The following is a 22,322-nucleotide window of genomic DNA, read 5'->3' on the forward strand; positions in this document are numbered from 1 at the left end:
CTCTCGCTGATATAAAAACCTTTGGTTATAAATTAAACTTTGTATGTAGCAAACTTTGTATTTGAAGCCAAAGAGCTATTTTAGTTTGGTTACTCATAATTTTATCCATCAAAATCATTTGGGAATGACTCATCAAATAATTTATCTCAGCCAAGAGATATGTTTGGATATTGTTTGAGCTCAAACAGTACTGACTTTTGGAAGATTTTCCTCAAGCTGATGAAAATGAAGAATTTCAAACCTATAATGTTTTCAGAAACAAAAACCCAAAAGAGATCATACCAAATGGGGAGAATGTTAGCTCAGTTATTTTATATTTTATCATTTTAATGTATAAAATTCTCTGATGAAGACAGATCTATTGTGCATACCTCAAGTACAACATAATGTAGTCTTAGTATTGGCCCTTTGGCCTCATTTTATATAATAATTTTTTAAGCAGTTCACCATATCTTTTAGGTAGTTCACCATAAAAGACATATTTTTTTAAAGATTTATTTATTTGAGAGAGAGAGAGAGAAAGAACACAAGTGTTGGGGGGAAGGGGCAAAGGGAGGGAGAGAATCCTCAAGCAGATTCCCTGCCAAGCGTGGAGCCTGGGGCGGGGCTCAATCTCAGGACCCTGGGATCATTACCTGAGCCAAAATCAAGAGTTATCTGCTTAACCAACTGAGCTACCCAGGCGCCACCATCACAAAAGACATATTGGCGAAATAAGTGAAAAACTGAATTATTTTGTGTGAAGCACAAAGAGCTAAATAAATTTTATCTCTGATGGGTTCTTCCATATCATTTCTGTGTTTAGGAAGTCACACATCAGGCTCTTGTGACCTCGCAGAAGTCTTGATTATCAGTTATCAGCTGTCAGTGTCAAAATAAGTGTAGTTTCCTCTAACCACTTAGGTCCTAGGGCATTTTGTTTCCCCCCTCCTTGGCAGGCAAGGGACAAAGATATTCTGTTTAAATTGTTAAGTGCAGCATCTATCCTTGGGTGCCTTCCCAAGAGGGTTTCCCTATGAGCATCATCCTGGGACTCCTAAGGCAGCAATTCTCTTATGAAGATGGTAATTCTCACCAAGTTGAGATTCAGTATAGATCAGTTTGGAGAGAATTGTCATTTCAACCCCCCTATCAAAATCCCAGCAGCCCTATTTTTGCAAAAATCAGGAAGCTGACAAACTAATCCTAAAACTTATGTGGAAATACAAAGGGTCCAGAACAACCAAAACAATGTTGTAGGGGCACCTGCGTGGCTCAGTTAAGCATCTGCCTTCGGCTCAGGTCATGATCTCAGGGTCCTGGGATCTAGCCCCGCATTGGGCTCTCTGCTCAGCGGGGAGTCTGCTTCTCCCTCTCCCCCTGCCCCTCCCCCTGCTCGTGTTCTCTCTCTCTTTCTCTTTCTCTCCCTCTCTCTCTTTCAAATAAATAAATAAAATCTTTTTAAAAAAATCTTGTAAGTTGGAGGATTTACACTTTTCAATATCAAAACTTACTACAAAGCCACCATAATTAAGACTATATAGTACAGGCCTAAGGATAGACATATAGATCAATGGAACAGAATTAAGAGTCCAGAATATATATATTCTCTGTGTGTATACACACACACACACACACACACACACACATATATATCCTTATATTTCTATTTACAGTCAACTGAGTTTTTTTTAAGATTTTATTTATCCATTCATGAGAGACAGAGAGAGAGAGAGAGAGGCAGAGGGAGAAGCAGGCTCCCAGGGAGCAGGGAGCCCAATGTGGGACTCGATTCCAGGACCCTGGGATCATGACCTGAGCTGAAGGCAGATGCTTAACCAACTGGGCCACCCAGGCGCCCTCAACTAACTGAGTTTTCAACAAAAGTACCAAGACAGTTTGATGGGGGAAAGAATAATCTTTTCAACAAATGCGGCTGGGACAATTGTATACCCACATTTGAAAAGAGGATCTTGGGTTGCCTGGGTGGCTCAGTCGGTTAAGCAGTTGCCTTCAGCTCAGGTCATGACCTCAGGGTTCTAGGGTCAACTGTCCCACTGGGCTCCACACTCAGCGGGGAGCCTGCTGCTCCCTCTGCCTACTTGTGCTCTATCTCTGTCAGATAAATAAATAAAATCTTAAAAAATAAAAAGAAAAGACAGATCTAGACTCTTACACCATACAAAAACATTAACTCAAAATAGATCACAACCCTGATGTAAAACTTAAAATTATAAAACTTTCAGAAGAAAATATGGGAGAAAATATTTGTGATGTTGGGTTGGGCAAAGATTTCTCAAATACAATGCCAAAAGCACAATCCATAAAAAAAAAATGAATTGTACTACCTCAAAATAAAAAACTTATGTGTTTCAAAGACACCATTAAGAAAATGAAAAGCCACAGACTCAGAGAAAATCTGTGCAAATCATGTGTCTGATAAAGGACTTAAATCCGAAATATATGAAGAATTCTTATAATTCAATAAGAAGAGAAATAATTATAAGATGGACAAAAGATTTGAATAGACATTTCACCAAAAAATATGAATGGTTGATAAGCACACAAGAAGTGTGCAACATGATTAGTCATTAGGGAAATGTAAATTAAAACTAGAATGCACTTCACACACACTGAAATGACTATAATCAAAGACAAGAACAAGTGTGGGAGGGCGTATGGAGACTTGGAATCCTTCTAATTGCTAGTGGAAATGTAAAATGGTACAGCTACTTGGGAAAACAATTTGACAGTTTCTCCTGAAAATGAATATACCATGTGACTCAGAAATTGTCCTCCCAGGAATCGACTCAACAGAAAGGAAAACATGTCCACACACAGACTTGTAGGTAAATGTTCATAACAGCTTTATTTAGAATAGCCCCGAACTGGAAAGAACAAATGTCCATCAATGGGTGAAGTGGATAAACAAAATATGCTTTATTCATACAACTGAATACCAGGTAGCAATAAAAAAATAACAAAATACTGGTGCATGCTAAAATATGAACTACAAAAAAAAATACTAAATGAGAGAAGCCAGATGCAAACACCCACATATTATATGAATCTGTTTATAGGAAATGTTCAGGTAAGTGTCAGAGACAGCAGGTCAGCGGCTGCCTGGGGTTGGGTGTGGGGAGAGGCGGTGACTACAAATGGGCACAGGGATCTTTCTGGGGTGATGGAAATGGGCTCAAATCGGGTTGTGGTAGTCATTGCACAACTTTGTAAATTTAGTGAAATATCACTGAATTACCCTTGGAAACGAGTGAACTTTATGGCATGTAAATTATTTCTTAATAAAACTGCTAATGATGAAATAAGTTTAATTTGTATTATAGTGCCTAGCACATGGTCCTGGATAAATGATGGCATTGTTCTTTGAGGATGTATTTTGTCTTCTGAGCTCAGACCTGTTGCCTCAGAGGGCAAGGATGGCAATAAAGGCTGTAACAGCTAGCATTTCCTGAGTACTCGCTCTGTTCCAGGCTCTTAACTGTTTTCTATATACTACCTCCTTCAACCCCCCAAAATTTTCGGACACAGTAGTATTATGACTGATTACAGATAAGGAAATGGAACCTTTGTGGAGGTCACTGGGCCAAGGCATGGGGAGTCATTTGCCTCCAACAGATCTAAGCTGTCCTAACCATCGAGAGAACCTTTAAGACCTAAGAATTTCTAGTCCAGTCATGGGGCCAGCTAATGGCTCTGGGCACCTTCTTCAGTCTATGCCTGGCCTTACTGAAGCCTTCCCTGTTGGAACTTTGTGATTCTGGATTACCTAGCAGTTCTGCTGTGTCGGCCACCATCACAGTAATTGCCTGCCTGACTCTGACTCATGTTTATCCTTGTTATAAGACTGACCCCTCTTGACCCACGTTGGCTGGTGATGAGTGGCAGCTTCTGAACACTGCCTGGTTGACTTCTGTGACTCGTGCTGATATTTTGGCCTCACTTGTGCCCTGAGAGTTCCCTGAAGGTCACAAAAACCTTCCCCCAGGATTTGCCCTCAGCCAGGACCCAGTAGGCCCATGGCCCATTCCCTGTCATCCCTGGGCCACGGTGCAGCCTCATTGTAGGAGGGAAGAACCTTTTATCAGTCTAAGTTTAGCTCCTGGTGACACTCTGGGCCACAGGGTTGGAAGGGCTGGGCAGAGTTTCAGTTCCTGACTGGGCTTTAAGTCCTTGGGCCCAAATCCCTCTCACACTTTCTACCATATTGCTCACGTCCTAGGATTCTCGGGGTTTCATTTGCTCTGAGCGTTAAGCACTATGGCTAATGCTTTATATCAGAGTCCTATTAGACATCAGCTGAAACATAAAAGGAATGTGTACTCAGACGGTCCTATGTGAGGTCCAGTAGGAGTGAAGTTTCCCCTCGCATCCACCAGCGTTTAGACAAACTTACAGTCTGAGCACTCTTCTGCAGTTGACAATTTCACACAGCTTGTGTTTTGTCACTGTTCCATAAATTGCCTCGAATTTGCTCTACTCATTGCCTTTGCTGAAGGTATCCCCCTTGTCTGGATTCAATCCGCCCATCAGTCACTACTTACGAAACACCTCCCATGACCAGGACCTGTGCTAGGAGCACAGGGGAGGCAGGGAAGCCTAAGAAAACTCCACTCTTTTAGGATCTTTGGGGCCCATTGGAGAGACAGGAAGCACATAGATAAAGAGGAGATTGATGTTAGTGGAGATAACGGGATGCGGAAGAGATGAAGAGATAACGCCACAGCCCTGTTGAAACTATAATTGAGTCTAGATTGCTCGGGTCAGGCTAACCGTGGTTGAGGCCCAGCAGGGACCTGGACAAACTGATCGCCAGGGCAGGCCTCTCTAATGAGGCAGGCTCTAAAATGCTCGTCTCTGGTTGCTCCCCCAGAGTGGGAGGAGACAGGCCTGGTGGGGCTGCATCTCGGGATGCTGGCGCGAGGGCCATTCCCAGCTCCCCGTAGCCAGAGCAGCTCTGGTGACAGATAATCCAGAGTTGTCTATTGTCTTCACTGAAATTTGGGGGTTACCTCTGATGTTCCAGCAGCCCACCCTCCCTCCCCCAAATTTGCTGAATTCCCAGAACCACTTAATAGGCTCCTGAGTAACTGAGAAGTGAAAGTGTATATCTAAGCCGTCACGAGGCAAACGTTGTCAGGTCACACTTCCTCCTTGAGCCAACGTCCAGTGTTAGATGGCCTCATGGGTCTTTCTCCTGTTTCTTTCCTTCTCCTCCTCCCATCATGCTGTAGCTAAATCATGGGCTAAAACGGCTTTTGTAGAAGGGAGGAGGCTATCACCGTTGTCCGTGACACGGTTTCTGTAGGAAAACGTGTTGTGCGCGGAGGTGATACAGAGCACATCTGCCTCTCCTCCCAGCCCTCCCACCCGGGTACTGCTCCAGGGAATCCTTTGGTCTGTGGAGGGTGGGAGAGGCCAAGGACTGAGTGAGTGTGAGCAGCAGGGGGCTGGGGGGTGCTCCCTCCTTCCCTCCTCTCAGCATGCAAACAGAAGGCTGGCTTGCTTTTTATCTTGATTATATTTATGTTGGGCTTTAGCATTTGATTCCTTTTGAACAATGAATCCTGCTGTTAAGCAAAAAACAAAAAATATTGAAAACTACTGTTTTAAGAAAGCCGGTATTAAGTGCAATGCTGAACTAGTGATTTAAAAGAAGTTTGTTTAGGGACTTGAAATAATAACCCAGAGGAGCAGATTCCCTGTTAGTCCTGGACGTGCTCCAAGTTCATGCTCTCCTGACTCTGCTAAGTTCTAAGAACGCTGTAGCTAGATCTTTATTTCAGCACACAATTTTTAATCATGTCTCCACCCTGAAGAGAATGAAGTGGCATTCAGATTTAGGGGATTATAAAGGACATGGGTATTTAAGCTTTTGCATTGTTTGCATTTGCATTAAGGATACAAAGATTTTAGAATTGTTTATGGAATGCCCTTTTCCTAACATACACTTTTTCTGCCCATCCTCTAAAGATAACACTGAAAAATATTTTGTGTCCAGGCTAGAAATTACCAAATAATTTTACAGCACCGTAACTTTTGTTATTTTCCTCATTCAGACTTTTTTGGGTACACTGAGGGCTTTGTACCCTTCACATGTTTTGTCATGAAACAGTGGATAAGCCTTGTTCACCATCTGTTTGCTTACAAAAGGTGATACTGGGAGGCAGTAAGAGTTGGAGCCAGTAATTAGAAGCCAGGCATCTCGGACTCCCTTGATTACCCTGATTCTGGAAGTTTCTTAACAGCTGGATTCCCAGGGACAAGGATTCTGGCCTTGCTGACTTCACAGACTTGTTTTGAGTTGAAATGAGTATTGCTACGTGAAGGCTTTCTGCAAATAGCAAGAGCTGTACCTACACAGTCCCATCACCTACAGGGAACAGGGCTCTGCATTTTTCACATGACAATGATACTTGTTATCTAAAGACATCATGACTTCATCTTTCAGTATGTTGAGATTCAGTCTTTTCGAAGGGAAAAAGAAAATTATAAAAGCTGTAGGACTTACCTTGAATAACCATAGAGGGATTTTTCATAATCTTAAATATAAGTGTCATTTTTAAAGAAGAATGGATTATCATGCTTGTATGTTTGTAACTTGAATTTTATTGTCCACTACCATGCTATTACTGTTGTATACAGATTTGGCATTTATGTTTTCAGTCCACCGAATTTCGTATTCCTTTATTGTATTAAAAACAGAGGTATCACAAAGAGGAATGCCACGACAGTAATGTTTCGTATCTTCTTGATCTTGTTCATGTCCATGAAGTAATTAGCGCTAACAGGAAAGCTTTCATCTCTGGCTGGCACATATATGTTAAGTATGTAAACAGTATGTTCCATGTCTTACTGTGTTAAGACAGAGACATTACAAGGATGGAACCAGTAAAGCTGTACTTTTTTTTCTAAAAGACATTTTAGGATGTTGATATAGCTCAGAATAATGTCTTTTCATTTTTGTAAAAATCCTTGAGTTTTCAAACCTAGAACAACTGAGCTGCACTTGATGATGCGTTGATATTTGGAATGCAGCATTCCCTTTCCCTCCTTTTGTGTTGTTACAGAGGAAATGGGTTTTCAGTGTACATGATTCAAGCGGGGGAAAAAAACCCATATTGAATTCCACAGTATTCCTTAGACTGGGAAACGAATCTCTTTTGGAGTAGTCACGTTTATTTTATCGTAACTCTATAGCCAAACAATTTACTATGTAAATGTAGAAATACAAACAGCTTTATCGAACAAAATACTATTTTCTAGCTGCCTAACAGAAATGATTTACTTAAGAAAACAGAACAAAATTTCTCAGTTTCATTATTCAGCTTTGTAAATATTTTGCCAGAGCTTTTTTTCTTGGGGTGAGGAAGCAAATAAAAGAGTTTAAAAGCTCATAGGTGTCTATTTTGTTTGAGCTTGGTGTATTTATTAAGAGTAAATTCTGTATGTCTTTGCAGTTCATCAATATGTGTATTTAGAAGTTTCTCAAATTCTTTTGCTCGCTTCTCTTCCTCCAGAAGGAAATGCTGTGCAGCCAAAGAGGCTGGGAAGACTATATCTGGGGGAGACTAAAGAGAGAAAGAAATGTTAGATGAGGAACACAAAGCCTTCTAAACCTTCCTGTTTCCAGGCATGCTTCATCCCTGGCATGGTCAGACGGCGCAATTCTTAATGAAATAACCTAGGCTGTGGTAATACAGTGACTGCTCGTGAAATCCTCAAGGAACGAAAACATCACAGCACCATTATATTCGAAAGTTCCAGAAACGAATATTACCGTGTCCAGCTGCAAAAGCAGAGACAACAAAATTACCATGGGACTTGCCTAAAACATACTCGACCAATTTGTAAAACCAAAGGTATTCATCTGAAAATAGGCAACTCCAAAAAGCTAAAGTGAAGATTATAGTAGACTTGGGCAAGAAAAGCTTAATAGGAAAAAAACAGTTAAGGATTGGCTGAAAAAGGGAGCTAATTGCTATCTGGAGTTGGCCAGGTGAGGAGGGCTGGCAGCATGATGCACGTCGGGGTTCGAGCGGCTTCCTCATGGGGAAGGCCCTAATGCTGGAATGTAGCTCGTTTGTCCGATTAGAGCCAACAAAGCCTCAGTGGTAAGCGCCCAGTTACACACTTCGTGCTAATATGGAAGTGCTTGCTCATTTAACGGTTTGTGACCTGTGAAGTCCTAATTTATGCCAGATGACTTAGCAGATCCCATACTAGAAGAATCTCTGATAGAAAAAAATTGCCTCGTGTAGCCTCTGGTAAATTTACTAGGCAAGTTGCATTGAAGGCCTTTAAGATTCTGGAGCAAGGCCACACCATCTGTAGCAGAAAACTGTATACTATTCACAGAACAGTCCCTGCAATGCTACTGAGCCCTGGCTGAGGCAGAGCATCTACGGAGTGGATAGGATGACTGGATCAAGCTCTGTCCTTGGCCACTCCAGTGGAAATTACAGACGGGTTCAGTGGCACGGTCTCCCTTTCACCAAGGTTAAGTTAGCTAACCGTTGATGTTGAGTGTCTCATCTGCTTGCAATAGAGACCAAAGCTGAGGAGTTCCTGATACGGCACCATCCCTCAAAGAGACCAGCCAGCCTCTTGGTGGCAATTAGTTTACCCCAGGTCCCTTACACCTTGGAAAGGGCAATGTTTTATCCTTACCAGCACTGACATGTATTCTGTGGGTTTGCCTTTCCTGCCCGAAGGGCCTTGGCCTTGATCACTCCCTGAGAGCTCACAGAGAGACCGATTTATTGACGTGGGATCCTGATTAAAAGTAAAGGAACCTAATTTACAGCAGAGGAGTATGGCAGTGGGACATGACCACGGCATTCACTGGTCTTCCTGCATACAGCACCATCTAGAGGAGGCTAGCCTGATAGACTTCTTGAAGGCAGGGCTGGGGCATCGTCAGCTGGGAAATTATAGCCTGTGAGGATGGGGTACCGTTTTCAGGATATGGTATAGACTTTCAACCAATGGCTATTATATGCTACTGTGTCTCCCACAGGTAGAACACACAAATCTGGGAACAAAAGGGAGGATGGAGGAATGGCCCCACTCTATCATTTCTGGTGACCCACTTGGAGAATTTGTACCTTCTGTCTTTGTATCTTGAGGCTCTGTTGATGTACAGGTGGTGGGTCTCAGAGAGGGAAATGCCCCCACCAAGAGACCCGTAAGAGTTTCACTAAACTTAAAGCATTGGCTGGTACCCAGCCACCTTGGGCTCTTTGTGCCAACAGATCAGAGGCTCAGAAAAGGTACCCCGGCAGAGGTACCTGGCCCTAATCATCACAAAGACTACTGCTACATAATGGAGGCAGTGAGGAATATGTTTGATATTCAGGTGAGCCACTGAGGTTTCTTTAAATACCCTTGTGCCCAGTTTTAACTGTAAATGGCAAACCACATCCTGACAAGGGCATGGGAGCCTTAGAATGGGTGACAAGATGATGACTATCAGTCAAGTCCTTGAGACCAGCTGCAGCATCAAGGCCTGTATTTTGTTGCACTAACCCTCCTCTTATAAGCTTTCCCAGAAATTATGGCCAGCCAGAAGCTTGGAGAAGACAGGCCTGAATGGAATGAACCCCAGGAAGAGAACATGGATCTGAGTGGTTCAAGAGGTGGACTGTAGCGGATGCTGATGGTGCCCTATGGGGATTCCCTTCAACGGGCTGGTGCAGCTATCCTCCAGCTACTGTGGGTGTTGGTTCTCTGGAGACCTGCCCTTGGCTGGGCTGGAGCTTTGCAAATATTTTGACTGCCTCATCTGAGAAGTTGCAGTATTCCCCTCAGCCCATTCCCTCTCCTCTCAGGGGCAAGGACTGATTGACGTGGGGCACAAAAAGCCAGACTTCTTGTCTCCAGGGGAGCCGACTCTGTCCTGCAGTACATGCTCCAAGCTCCTGGTGAGACCAGGCCAAGCTAATCTCTACCTGAGACCTCATCCTTGTTTAGCTTTTCTCGCCTCCCCTAGACTGTTTCCCTGACTCTCCTTCTGCCAAGAATACTACCTTCAATAAATCACTTTCATAAGAATCTCCATCTCAGATTCTAGGAAACTTGATCACAGATGGACGACTTCCTAACTTCTGGCTTGAGTGATGACTGGGTGACATCAGTGCCATTTATTGAGAAAAAATAAAACAGTAAAAGGGGCCCATTAGGGGTAAGGTCTTATTTATTTTCGATTCCCCAGGTTCTAGCACAGATTTTGGCACAGAGTACATTTTAAACAAAATTTTTGGATTAACATATGAATGAAGAAAGTGCATTTGATTTTAAATAATGTTGAATTAGGGGTGACTTGGGACTCAAACAGATTGTCATATAGAAAATGCGATATACCATCAGTCCAGATCTCAAAGGGTAGGTCTGGATCAGAGATATTTCAAAGTTATAGATAATTAAAGCTGTGAGTCTGATTGAAATCATCTAAGACATGCAAATAAAAAAAGCAATTCAAAAATGGAATCTTGGAGAGAACTTCATTTCAGGCACCCACTCCCATGTTCATGTTCTTGACATTGTCAGCAATGATAACTGCATTATTTATTAATCAAGATTTTCAGCAACCCAACCCATTATCCTTCCAGCTTAGTCTAGTATTCCCACTTTCTCATGTCACTCATTCCCTTCTAACTCTGCTTATATTCCAGATCCATCGTTACAACCATTCAGCAACTTGTCTCCACACCCCCCCCCCCCGCCCCAGGGCACTTACCTGTATCCTGTCTCTGTCCTAGGTACTCGGCAAAACCCAGACCTAACTAAACTGCCTGAGCCATGCCTGCACCTGAGCAGCGGCATCCTCAGGCAGGTGGACGGAGGAGGAATTGTATTACTGTGGGGACTGCTTTCACTTAAAGTCCGTGACCTCAAATGTGAGATGGTAACACCGCCTGACCATTCTATTGCACTTCCCTGGCATATTCACTTTCTCACTCATTACCTGGTGGCCTTGCCTCTTTCTTGGGAGGGAGCTCCCTCATCTCTCCACACCTTTTGCACCTGTAGCCATATTTTAGGCCATACTCTGTTTCAGAGACTCTTACTTCTACCTATACCATGGATTCTATTCCTTCGTATCTTCTCGATGGCTGTTTCTGCAAATGAACCTCGTTACTCATGGACCCCACCTCCTTTGCCATCAATCTTTCCTCCTCTCCTTGAAGATTCCCATTGGACCACTAAATGTTATGGTCTGAGGCTTTGTCTTAGGGCAGTTTCCCCATTTATACCCTTCCAAGTATTCTCATCCAGTCCTACAGATTTAAATATCAGCCACGTGCTGATTACTCCCATATTTTGTTTCCAACTCTGATCTTTTCCTTGAATCCCAGAGTCACATATCTTAACACCTATGTGAGATCCCCATTTGCATGTCTAATAAACATTTTTGAATTTAAGTGCCCAATCTAGAAATCATGATTTTCTCCTCTAACCCTGCTCCTTCCCCTAGGCTTTCATGTCAGAAAGTGGTGCTAGCCTCCACCCAATGCTCAGGCTGACATCCTAGGACTCATCTCTGAGTCCTCTCTTTCTCTCTCCCCAGAGCCAACCCACTGTCAGTCTGGTCTGTTTTCCACAACATTTCAGATCCCACGTGCTGCTCTATTTCCACCGCTACCAAGCCAGCATCATCATCTCTTGCCTTGACTACTGAAATAGCCCAAAAATTGTTCTCCCCACTTCTACCTTTGCCCCTCTATCTTTTATTATTTATTTGGCAATCAAAAGGGTCTTCCTAAAAGATACTTTAAAAACAAAACTCAAATTCCTTCCCTTGGCCTATAGTCTCTACAGATCTGGTCTTCCTCTGATTACTTCTCTGTCTCCATTTCATTCCATCCTCTCTCTCTTTCTGGCTCCAGACCCTTCCACCCCCGCACCCTGACTGGTTCTCAAACTTACCAAACTTGTTCCTGCCTTACAGATTTGCACCAGGGGCTCCCTCTGCCTGAAGCCCTCTTCCTCCAGATCTTTGGATCATTTTTTGTTGTTGTTAATTTAGGTCTCCTCAGGGTCCCCTCTTCATTTTCCAGGCCACTCAACTGAAAGTAATCCCTCACACTCCCATCACTTCCTATCACATTACCGGCTTTTCTTTTTGTCATAAAATTTATCACTATTTGATATTTTTTATATATTCATTTGTTTCCAGTCATCAATCCCCCTTTTTTGAGGTAAAATGCACAACAAATAAAACCATTTTAAAATGAACCATTCAGTGGCATTTAGTACATTCAGAATGTTATGCAACCACCATCTCTATCTGGTTCTAAAATAGTTTCATCATCCTGAAAGGAAACCGAACCCACAAAGCCAGTGATCCCCATTCCCTGTTCCCTGTGCTGCCTCTGGTAACCACCAGTCTGCATCCTGTTTCTATGATTTACCTATTCTCAGCACTTCCTATAGGTGAAATCATAAAATATATGACCTTTTGTGGCTAAATGCTTTCACTTAGCGTAGTCTTTTGGGGGTTCATCCACCACATTGTAGCATGTATCTCTACTTCACTCCTTTTCATGGTTGAATAGTATTCCATTTTGTGTCTGTAACACTATTTGTTAATCTGTTCATCCACTGGAGGGGGGGTAGTTCCTCTCTTTCACCAGACTGTAGAGTTGTCTGTCTCATCAAAGATGTGTTTAGAACAGAACCTGCCATAAGCTGGGTACTTATAATACATGTTTATTTTATGACTGAATGATGAATATTAATATTTAAGGGATGGGTATAGGAGAGAGAAGCTTGGAAGCAGACTGGGAAAAAGTAACCAGAAAGGCAGCAGGAAAATCAGTGGAGAATAGGGTCATAGAAGCCAGAGAACATGACAGTTTCAAGAAAAAATGATTAAGGAAGATGACTTCTTAAAGGCATATTTAATTAACAAGTAGAAGGTTGCTGCTGGTCTTAGAAGGAACAGTACTATTGTAGAAGTTAAAATGCAGACGTGGGGGGAAACTACGGGACCCAGAACAGTGAGCTAGGCCATGTCTTTCAGGGAACATCACAGATTAAGTTCCCCATGCCCAGACCAAAAACTAGAGAATTTTCTTTCCTGGAGACTCTGGGGCTTATGAACTTCCTCAAAGGAGTGACACAGAATTTTAGAGATAGAAGGAAGTCCAGTGTTTATTAAGTTACTACAACAGATACTCTGGGATGCTTTTAATGTGCCTACTAGTGCTACACACTATTTTAGGTGCTGGGATTACAACAGTAAACAAAGACAGAAAATGTCCCTACTTTCATGGAGTTTAAATTCTAGAGGAGGGAGGCAAACACACAAGCAGACGTAAAATGTTTCGTGGTGAAATGCTATGAACAAAATAAAAACCAGGACGAGGGGTCAGGAAAAAGAGAGGGAGATGCTACTGTAGGTTGGTTGCTCAGGCCTCTTGGATGAGGTGATATTTGAGCAGAGACTAATGATCCTAAAATGCTAAAATCAGCTGACATTAGAACCATATGGCATTTAACAATTCATCATGTTTGGTTTCACTGGAGTATATGCTTACTTCGGAGTCCTTAAAGATCCAAATTTTGTTGATACAGAATTTGCTAAATCCCCCTAGCTGTTCCTGTAGCTTAAATAAGGAAATTTATTTCAGTTACTTTATTGGTATGAAATTTTATTCTGTTCAAATAATTCTGGCATTTTATGTCAAGATGAGCACAAGAGAGCATTTCAAGGCTTTAGAGATCTCTAACGCTTCAAAAGTTAATGGTTTTAAGTCTTCTACTTCCACAGCAGCTTAAATCTTACTTCCAGTCTCTACCAAAAGAAGGTGATAGAATTCAGAAAAACAGGAAAGTATTAATGGGATACCCCATCAGTTTAAACATTTTCTGTTGTCATTGTTTATAATTTGTATCCGATATTAGTATATCATGGAGAGGTGCTGAAAATTGCATAATATACTTTGAATACAAGTGAAAGTAATTGCTAAGAGTAACACTACTTACTTTCTGAGGTAGACATCTACTTTAAGAAACCCTGTGATTATTGTGTTCAAGAAATTAAATCGTAAGGCAGAAAATTTCAGCACAGAAATGGAAAATGTAAAAAAGAATCAAATGAAAATTTAAGAACTGAAAAATATAAGACTGAGATTAACCTACATGAGACCACTTTCTTAAGACAGGGAGAGGTGGCTCTTTTATGCATAGAAACCAATGCAGAGAGTCAAGGAAAATGAAGAAACAGAAGAATAGGAAATTAAGAAACTTTCCCACCTGTTTTATGAGCTCAGCATAATCTGATACTAAAGCTTGACAAGGACAGCAAAGGAACATTACAGGCTAATTTCTCTAGTGAACACAAAGCAAAAATTCTAAGCCAATATGAACAGACCAAATGCAGTTATCAAATGGAGTTTATTCCAAGAATTCAAAGTTGGGTTAACAAGAAAAAAACATCACATTAACCAAGCAAAAGAGAAAAATTATACGGTCATTTCTTTTCTTTTGGTCATTTCAAAAGAAGCAATAAAAGCATCTGATAAAATTCCATATTAATTCATGAACAAAGTTAGCAATCTAGGAATAAAAGGGAATTTCCTTAATCTTTTCAAAGGAATCTACAAAATACCTAGACACAATGGTGGAATATTGAAAGCTTTCTCTTTGCAACTGAGAATGCAAGAAGGATATTGCTTATACCACTTCTCCTACTCAACATTTACAGGAGGCCTTAGTATAATAAAGCAAGAAAAAGAAAATAAGAAGGTACAAAGATATGAAAGTAGAAAACAAACTGTCATTATTTTGATTCTATATATAAAAAATTCAATAAAATCTGCAGGACTAGAATACATGTGCAAATTCAACTGAATATTTTCATGGGAAAACAGTTTGAGAATACTACCTTGCACCACATGCAAAAATTGATTCCAGGTGTAAATCTAAGTATGAAAGGTAAAGAGCCATAGGTTCTAGAAGGTAACATAGGATAGTATTTTTATAACTTTGGGACAGGCCAAGTTTTAAATAGGATACCAAAAATGTTAACTATAGAGAAAAAGATTCATAAGTTTGACTGTATTAAAATTAGGAACTTCTGGTTACCAAAAGATATTATTAAGTGAGGAGGCAAGTAAGAGTGGGAGAAGATATTTGCCATATACATAATCAACAAAGGGCTTATATCCAGAATATATAAAGAACTCCTATAAATAGATGAGAATAAAGACAATCCAATAGAAAGTTAGGCAAGGAAATTGAACAGACACTTTACAAAGGAGAATATCAAAATGGCCAATAAATACACAAAAAGGTGCTCAGTTTTATTCACCAGATACGTAATTAAGACCACAATAGGAAGTTACTACACACTGACCATGAAAGCGAAAATTAAAAGACCAATAATACCAAGTGTTGGAAAGAATATATAACAAGAAGAACATTCTTATTGGGGTATTAGCTGGCTCAAACAGTTAGGAAAACAGTTTGGCATTACCTCCTAAAGCTGACCTTATGCATATCCCATGACCTAGCAATTCCACTCTTGGGAATATACCCAATGGAAATGTGTATACGTGTGCACCAAAAGACACATAAAAGAATGTGTTTAACAGTATTATTTGTAATATTCTCAAGCAGGAAATAAGTCAAATGCCTGCCAACAGTAAAATGGATAAATTGTAGTCTCATTCTATGTAGAATTTATATATATGGAATACTATAGAGAAACAAAAATGGACCAACTACAGCCATATAAAACAATGTGGATGGTGAACCTCAGAAATAATGTTGAGCAAAAGAAGCCAGACACAAAGAACACATATAGTATGATACCATTTACATTAAATTTACAAATGGCCGCAATTAATTCATGACATTAAAGGTCAGGATAGTGGTTACCTTGGAAGCAAGTGGAAGAAGTAACGGGAAGGGGATGTGAGAGGTGCTTCCGGAGTGCCACCAACGTTCTGTTTATTACCTGCGTGCTAGTTACCTGATGCTCCCTTTGTGATAATTCATCACGCTGTCCAGTTCTGATCTGCGCATATTTCTGTATGTATGTCAGAGTCAATAAAAAAGTTTTTTTTTTAAACAGTCATAAAAGATCACTTGTAGCTCTCTAAAATAGGCAGATCACTGAGGGCTCACGGAGTGTCTAGAGATGGGTCCTAAGCACTTGGATTTTTAAAAAGCATCACCAGTAATGCCGGCCTGCACTAGAGGTGAAGAGCCATAGGTTGAAATACTTCATGCAACATTATGGATCTCTTTTCCTTCTATGGAAAGGCATGGCCAAATGACTCCAGACCCACCTTGGAGTCCTATCCAAGGAACAACGTTGTTTTTTTTTTTTTTTTTTTTAACTCTGTATACATCAGTATATAGGTATCAGTGTAAGAGTAATCACTCCCTCAAGGAAAAAATTAACCAACAACCAGCAACTCACCAGTGGGAACACTTCGTTGTCACTAACCAGGGGACTTGTCATTTCTTTGGTTTGAAATGGCATGGGTGGTAGTGGAGACATCACACTTCGGTTTGGTTCACGATCTTGGCTAAGTCTAGAAGAGAAGGATGGTCCTCGTTTACCGCTACCAAGGACACTGCTTGTTCATGCAGCTAAGGATTTAAATTTCTCTGATGTCTAACAGGAGGGGAAGCAGGACAAAGCTTTGGGCTTCTTATCTCGGTGTCTCTTTGAAAATCATCTTCCAGATGAGTCATTTCTAATGATTAATAGTGAACAGGAAACTTGGTAATTGTTAAAAATATTCTTCTACTCTTATTGCCTATATTGTATCCCTTTCTGTGTTTTACTTTCAGATCTCTTTGCCATTTAATTAAATAACACGATACCAGTTTGGGAAGAATCTCAAAACAGCTCACACTGCTGCCCTTGACAATTCTAAATAATCCTTTTTTTGTATTCTCTGTTTCACTTAACCTTGCTGGTTTTCTTAAAAGAATTATGCTTTTTTTTTTTTATGCTAGAACAAGTCCTTGTACAGTAATTCTAATTCCTATAGGGCTTAATAATTTGTTAACATTTTGGGACGCCTCGGTGGCTCAGTCGTTAAGCGTCTGCCTTCAGCTCAGGTCATGATCCCAGGGCCCTGGGACTGAGCCCCACATCGGGCTCCCTGCTCCACGGGAAGCCTGCTTCTCCCTCTGCCCCTCCTCCTGCTCATGCATTTTCTCTCTCACTCTCTCTCAAATAAATAAAATCTTAAAAAAAAATTTGTAACATTTTTTCAATTTATATCATCTGCTAAACTCTTCCACACTTAGTAGTTGTATGACACTGACCTTGAGCAGGAAACTATATCTTTCTGTGACTTTAATTTTTTCATTGATAAAAAATGGGTTCTTGGGAGAATTGAACTCCACGGTTGGGATGAAAGTTATAGTACAGAACTGGTTGTGTGTGCTAAAATATAAGGTAGAAGATGAGACTGAATAAAATACCAGTGAGATTTTAAATTTTGGTATGCTGACTAAACAAGTGAATAACAAAACAAAAACCCGAACCAATTTCCAGTAAAATTTTATATAAAAACATCCTAATAGTATGAGCTATTTGGGACTAAATAAATGTCTTTCTGAACATTAATTCATGAAATTGGGGTTGAAATTTAATCAAAATCATCAAAGCCCATGAAAACATAAGAATCCCTTCAACTTAAAATTATTTATTCATTTTTACTGATTATTCAAATTCTCCACAGGTATTGATTTACCATTTTCAAAGCCTTCATATTTTAATTCCACGCAGCTCCAAAAAATTCACATTATTGTTCTCTGTTCTTATCCAAAGACTATCTATCTATATAGGCTTTTTTCCTATTATGTAAACATTTTCAAAGCGATGCATACAAATAACAATAAAAGTTAAGTGAGACATCTGTAAATTAGGACATAAAAACAAACACAACATGTTTTCCATTTTTACTTATCTTGAAATATATCTTTTTTTTAAATCCATTCTTCCAAACCATAATTACCATGGAAACAGAACAGCAAATTAAATTGAAATAACATGGCTTATGATGTGCACGTTAAGATGAAACATCTCACAATTCAGATAGAATTGTAACAATTGCAGAGTACATGTGTGTAGAGTCTCCAGCTAAACCTTTTAATTTGAGGCTACCGTCTATACTTCAAAGCACAGTGGGAAAAAATAAGATAATTATAGAAGGGACTCAAGAAATATATATCTCTTTGTAATCTCAATTATACAAAGATTTCAGGGAAAGTATTATTTGTCCTGAATTTTCTACAGAATTATCTCAACTATCCATTTTGCTTTGGATATATCGATACAGTTTTACAGTGTTAATTCTTAAAACTTATATATGAACATGCTTTTTACTGTAAGAGCCATAAAATGTAGAGATTGAAAGGGAAGGCTCCATTATGGAGTAAAATCCTTTTGCTTTAAATCGTCTTTATATCTGAAAAGTTCTTCTTCTAGAATGCAGCTATTCAAATACTTCATAAAACCACCTTGCAAAAAAATGCTCAGTCTATCAATTTAAAAGCTATCTTAAAAGTTATTTCCAAAGGCTTTTATTTTCCTCTCACAAGCTGGTCTTTTCAGTTAGCTTTTCCACAGGCCCTCGTCCAAGGCCTCTGCCTACTTCGGCCAGGAGGGCAGGACCCAGTTGTTGCTGGGAGCAGAACTCTGCCCCCTTGAGACCTTGGAGTCAATTGTCTGCAGTTTTCAGAGTTGTCTGACTGTACGTCCATTCCTGGCCCTCTGTTAATTTTCCCTGGGCTACAAGATAATGTCCTCAGCATGGAACAGGATCCTTTCACAAGTGCTAATTTGCCTGCTTCCAACCTCACCTTCTAACATTCCATGTGATGCTCCCCGGTCTATGAACTACTCATTTTTCCTGGCCCACAACTGTTCAGCCTGCTATGTTTTGCTCCTTATTCAGTAACACCTTGGTACAAAATTTTCTCAACTTACTTTTTTTGCTTCTAGATGACTATTCATTCCTTGACAAGGGATTCTGTGAGAGTAGTTATGACAAACCTACCGACTTTGTGGTTTTCTTAGTATTAGAATCTTTTTATTTATTAAACTAAATTTGAAGCAATTTTAATGATTAATATTTGTGATCACTAAACTCTCTCCAGTACATGATGTAACCTTTAAAACCATACATTGGCTTTTACATATGTATCATATATAGAGATGAAACCCCACTTATTACAAAATTGAGTTGTCATTAAAATTCGTCATATGTTAATTGCTCTGGATACCACTATTCCAAATTAGCTTGTAAATTATCCTTAAACTTCAAAACTCTAACATTTAAAAACTTTAAAAATATTCAATACATCCTCACCAAATTCAATTACATCTTATTCATAATTTTTTTAAGTGCTGAATAACTTCCTTATCGGAAAGCAAATCTGTTGGAATATCCTAAAATGCTTCGCATTTTAAGTGGATGAGCATGAAGAACTTCTTATTACTTCTAATAGGAATGAAACAACAACAAAAATTGGTTTACTTCCGAGTGGATAAAAGATTATTTAAAAATGTATTACGCGAAAGAAGTCAATCAGAGAAAGACAATTATCATATGATTTCACTCATGTTGGAATTTAAAAAACAAAACAGAGGATCACAGGGGAAGGGAGGGAAAAATAAAATAAGATGAAATCAGAGAGGGAGACAAACCATAAGAGACTTTTAACCATAGGAAACAAACAGGGTTGCGGGAGGGGTGGCGGGTGGGAGGATGGGGTAACTGGGTGATGCGCATTGGGGAGGGCACCTGATGTGATGAGCACTGGGTGTTGTATGCAACTGATGAATCCCTGAACTCTGCCTCTGAAACTAATAATACACTATATGTTAATTAATAGAATTTAAATAAAATTTAAAAATAAAAATGCATTATGCAAATCTTCCTCAGCTAAAAGGAGGAAGCGGCTAAAAATTAGACTTGAAAATTTTGTGGGGGACACCTGGGTGGCTCAGTCAGTTAAGCATCTGCCTTCAGCTCAGGTGATGATCCCGGGGTCCTGGGATCGAGCCCCGCATCAGGATCCCTGCTCAGTGGGTAGTCTGCTTCTCCCTCTGCCTGCCGCTCCCCCTGCTTGTGCTCTCTCTCTCTGACAAATAAATAGAATCTTAAAAAAAATGTTTGTGGAACACTATCTTCATATAATTTTACCTAAAAGCTTTCTCCTTTCTAAAACAGTTTAATGAGACCTCACCGCATTAGCCATCGCTATGTAAATACGACTCCGTATTTTCCAACGATTTTTATGCCTAACGAATATATATAGCTTTTACTATTTGGCTTCACTGAGCTGTGCTGTGAGGGAAAGAAGGAACATTTCATTTTTCACTTGCTAAAATTAATAGACATGTACTTTACAGCCCTCCCCACTGCTGAGCCCGCTGTCCTTGCAACTCAACAACACTTTCCCCATAGCGAGTTCTACATGGTAATAATTTATTCAGAACATTTGAAATGCTGTTTCTTTTAAAAATCAGGTCACTGGAGAACACTGAAATCAGACAAGGCATTAAAACAAATTTAATGAAACTTTCAACAGATGAGACTGGCAGGACACAGGCTCTGCAGCAGGAATAGTAGTCCAAACTGCTTATTAAGATAATCTCCTGCTGAGCATTTTACCTCTTGTGTTGCTTTCTGTGTCCCCTGTGGTCTTGTTTTCGTTAGGTACTTTTAACACATTCTGTGCCGCCCAACAAAGAAAAAAGGGGGCAATCCAAACAATAAAATTACTTTTTAAAAACAATAAAAGGCAGAGTAACTGCCTTTCAAATAACAACTCCTGGTACCTTCATCTAAGGCTTTCAAAGTTATTCCCAACAAGCAAGAATAGGAAACAATGTTCCGCCCCTAATGGGGGCTCAATACAGGCCAGTCCTGACTAACATCTATGGGAAGACCCTTTATCATATCTTTAGGGGACTGCTTTTCTCTTGACAAGGAAAAAACTGTATACACGGGCTCGTGATTTGACCCACGGAGAAATAAATCTGTAGAGTAGGGAAGCCCTTTGAGAAGGGTTTATTCTATATTAGAAAAAATACTTCTATGCCACAATCAAAACGAGCCCCCTTTTGGACAGATTTTCGGTTCTACTGGCCAGCAGGCATGGACACATTCACTGGAGGACTGGCCCATGGCTCTGCCTCAGTGACCTGTTCCATCCGCACGACCCCCCCGCCCCCCGCCCCAAGCCCCGGCCAGAATGCTCCCATCAGTTGTCTTTTAGGGTAGCAGCCAGTCTGTCCTCATTTCCTTCCTGAACTACTTGAAGAAAGGTCATTAATTTAGCACTTTTGAATGCTGGCTGTTTCTTGCATCGGATTAGGACATATCCTCTAACACATACAGGGCTGAGGTGATTGAGGTAGGAGAGACATACACGACATCCGCAAGAATGTTGAACAGATATATTTTTTGGTATGTCCCATGGATTTACAGATTTAGCCACCTGCAGAACTGGGCATGCTTAGTTATAAAGATGAGGCTGGCATCACCCCTCCTCCACAGGACTATCTCCGAGGAAATGTCAGATTCAGCCATTTGGCCATCAACACTGACTTTTTAGGCACTGTGAGTTGTTGAAGAAGTATTCATATTATTATGCTAAAAATTTTGTTAGTAATAATAACATCAATAAGAATAGCTAACATTTATGGAAATACATGGTTTACATGGAACTATGTGTTCTTCTCTAATTCTCACAAAAAACTTGTAATTATTATCCCTATTTATCAATGGGAAATTGAGGATCACAAAGGTTAAATAAATTTCCCAAGGTTGTAAATATTACATTATATGAAAACAGTATGCAAGATTTTCCTGCTAAGTATTATGAGTTCTTGAGCAAAAGTTTTACGGAAGTTGGGTCCTATCAATTTACCATTTCGCGGCACCACGAAATGTCAATAACTCTGATATTAAATAAGTTTGAGAAGTGTTGCACACCACAGCCCTTCTTGAACCTCACAATGTACACTAACATATTAATGACTCAGAGCTGTCCTGCTAGAAAAGAAACTTGTTTATTTTGCTGAGAATTTTCCAAGTCTGGAAAAAGAATGAAAATTCTCCAGAGACAGATTTGATTCCATAAATATTTTATTAAAGTTGAATAAATTAGTCTGATTTTAGAGTTGACATGTTTACTTAAATTTTGAACTAAGACACTTTAAAAGGGGATCATGTGGATAGCAGATATTAATTCTCCACATGCTTCTCTTCACTCAGAGGAAACCTCGTACCCCTTGTCCAATTCTTTCCCTAGGAAGTGACCACTGGTTTGTTGCTGCTGCT

At 40.1% G+C, this 22,322-nt stretch overlaps 1 protein-coding gene across 19 annotated transcripts in view; it reads right to left on the minus strand.

The window, feature by feature from the left end:
* Nucleotides 1–6,675: 6,675 nt before the first annotated feature.
* The window catches only part of DEUP1 (deuterosome assembly protein 1), a 196,766-nt gene continuing 181,119 nt past the window's right edge, over nt 6,676–22,322 (minus strand). For 17 of the 19 annotated variants that reach the window (XM_073887152.1, XM_073887151.1, XM_025893923.2 and 14 more), the window contains 2 exons: nt 16,430–16,544; nt 6,676–7,568 (listed from right to left, as the gene is read on the minus strand). In XM_073887152.1, coding sequence (XP_073743253.1) covers nt 7,392–7,568; nt 16,430–16,544 — 292 coding nt within the window. In that variant the 3' untranslated portion in view covers nt 6,676–7,391. The other 2 variants (XM_073887163.1, XM_073887165.1) reach the window with 2 other exon arrangements.

Source organism: Callorhinus ursinus, unplaced genomic scaffold (genome assembly GCF_003265705.2).
Source record: "Callorhinus ursinus isolate GAN/ISIS: 27379988/994484 unplaced genomic scaffold, GSC_fseal_2.0 scaffold76, whole genome shotgun sequence".
NCBI classification, from domain to species: Eukaryota; Metazoa; Chordata; class Mammalia; order Carnivora; family Otariidae; genus Callorhinus; species Callorhinus ursinus.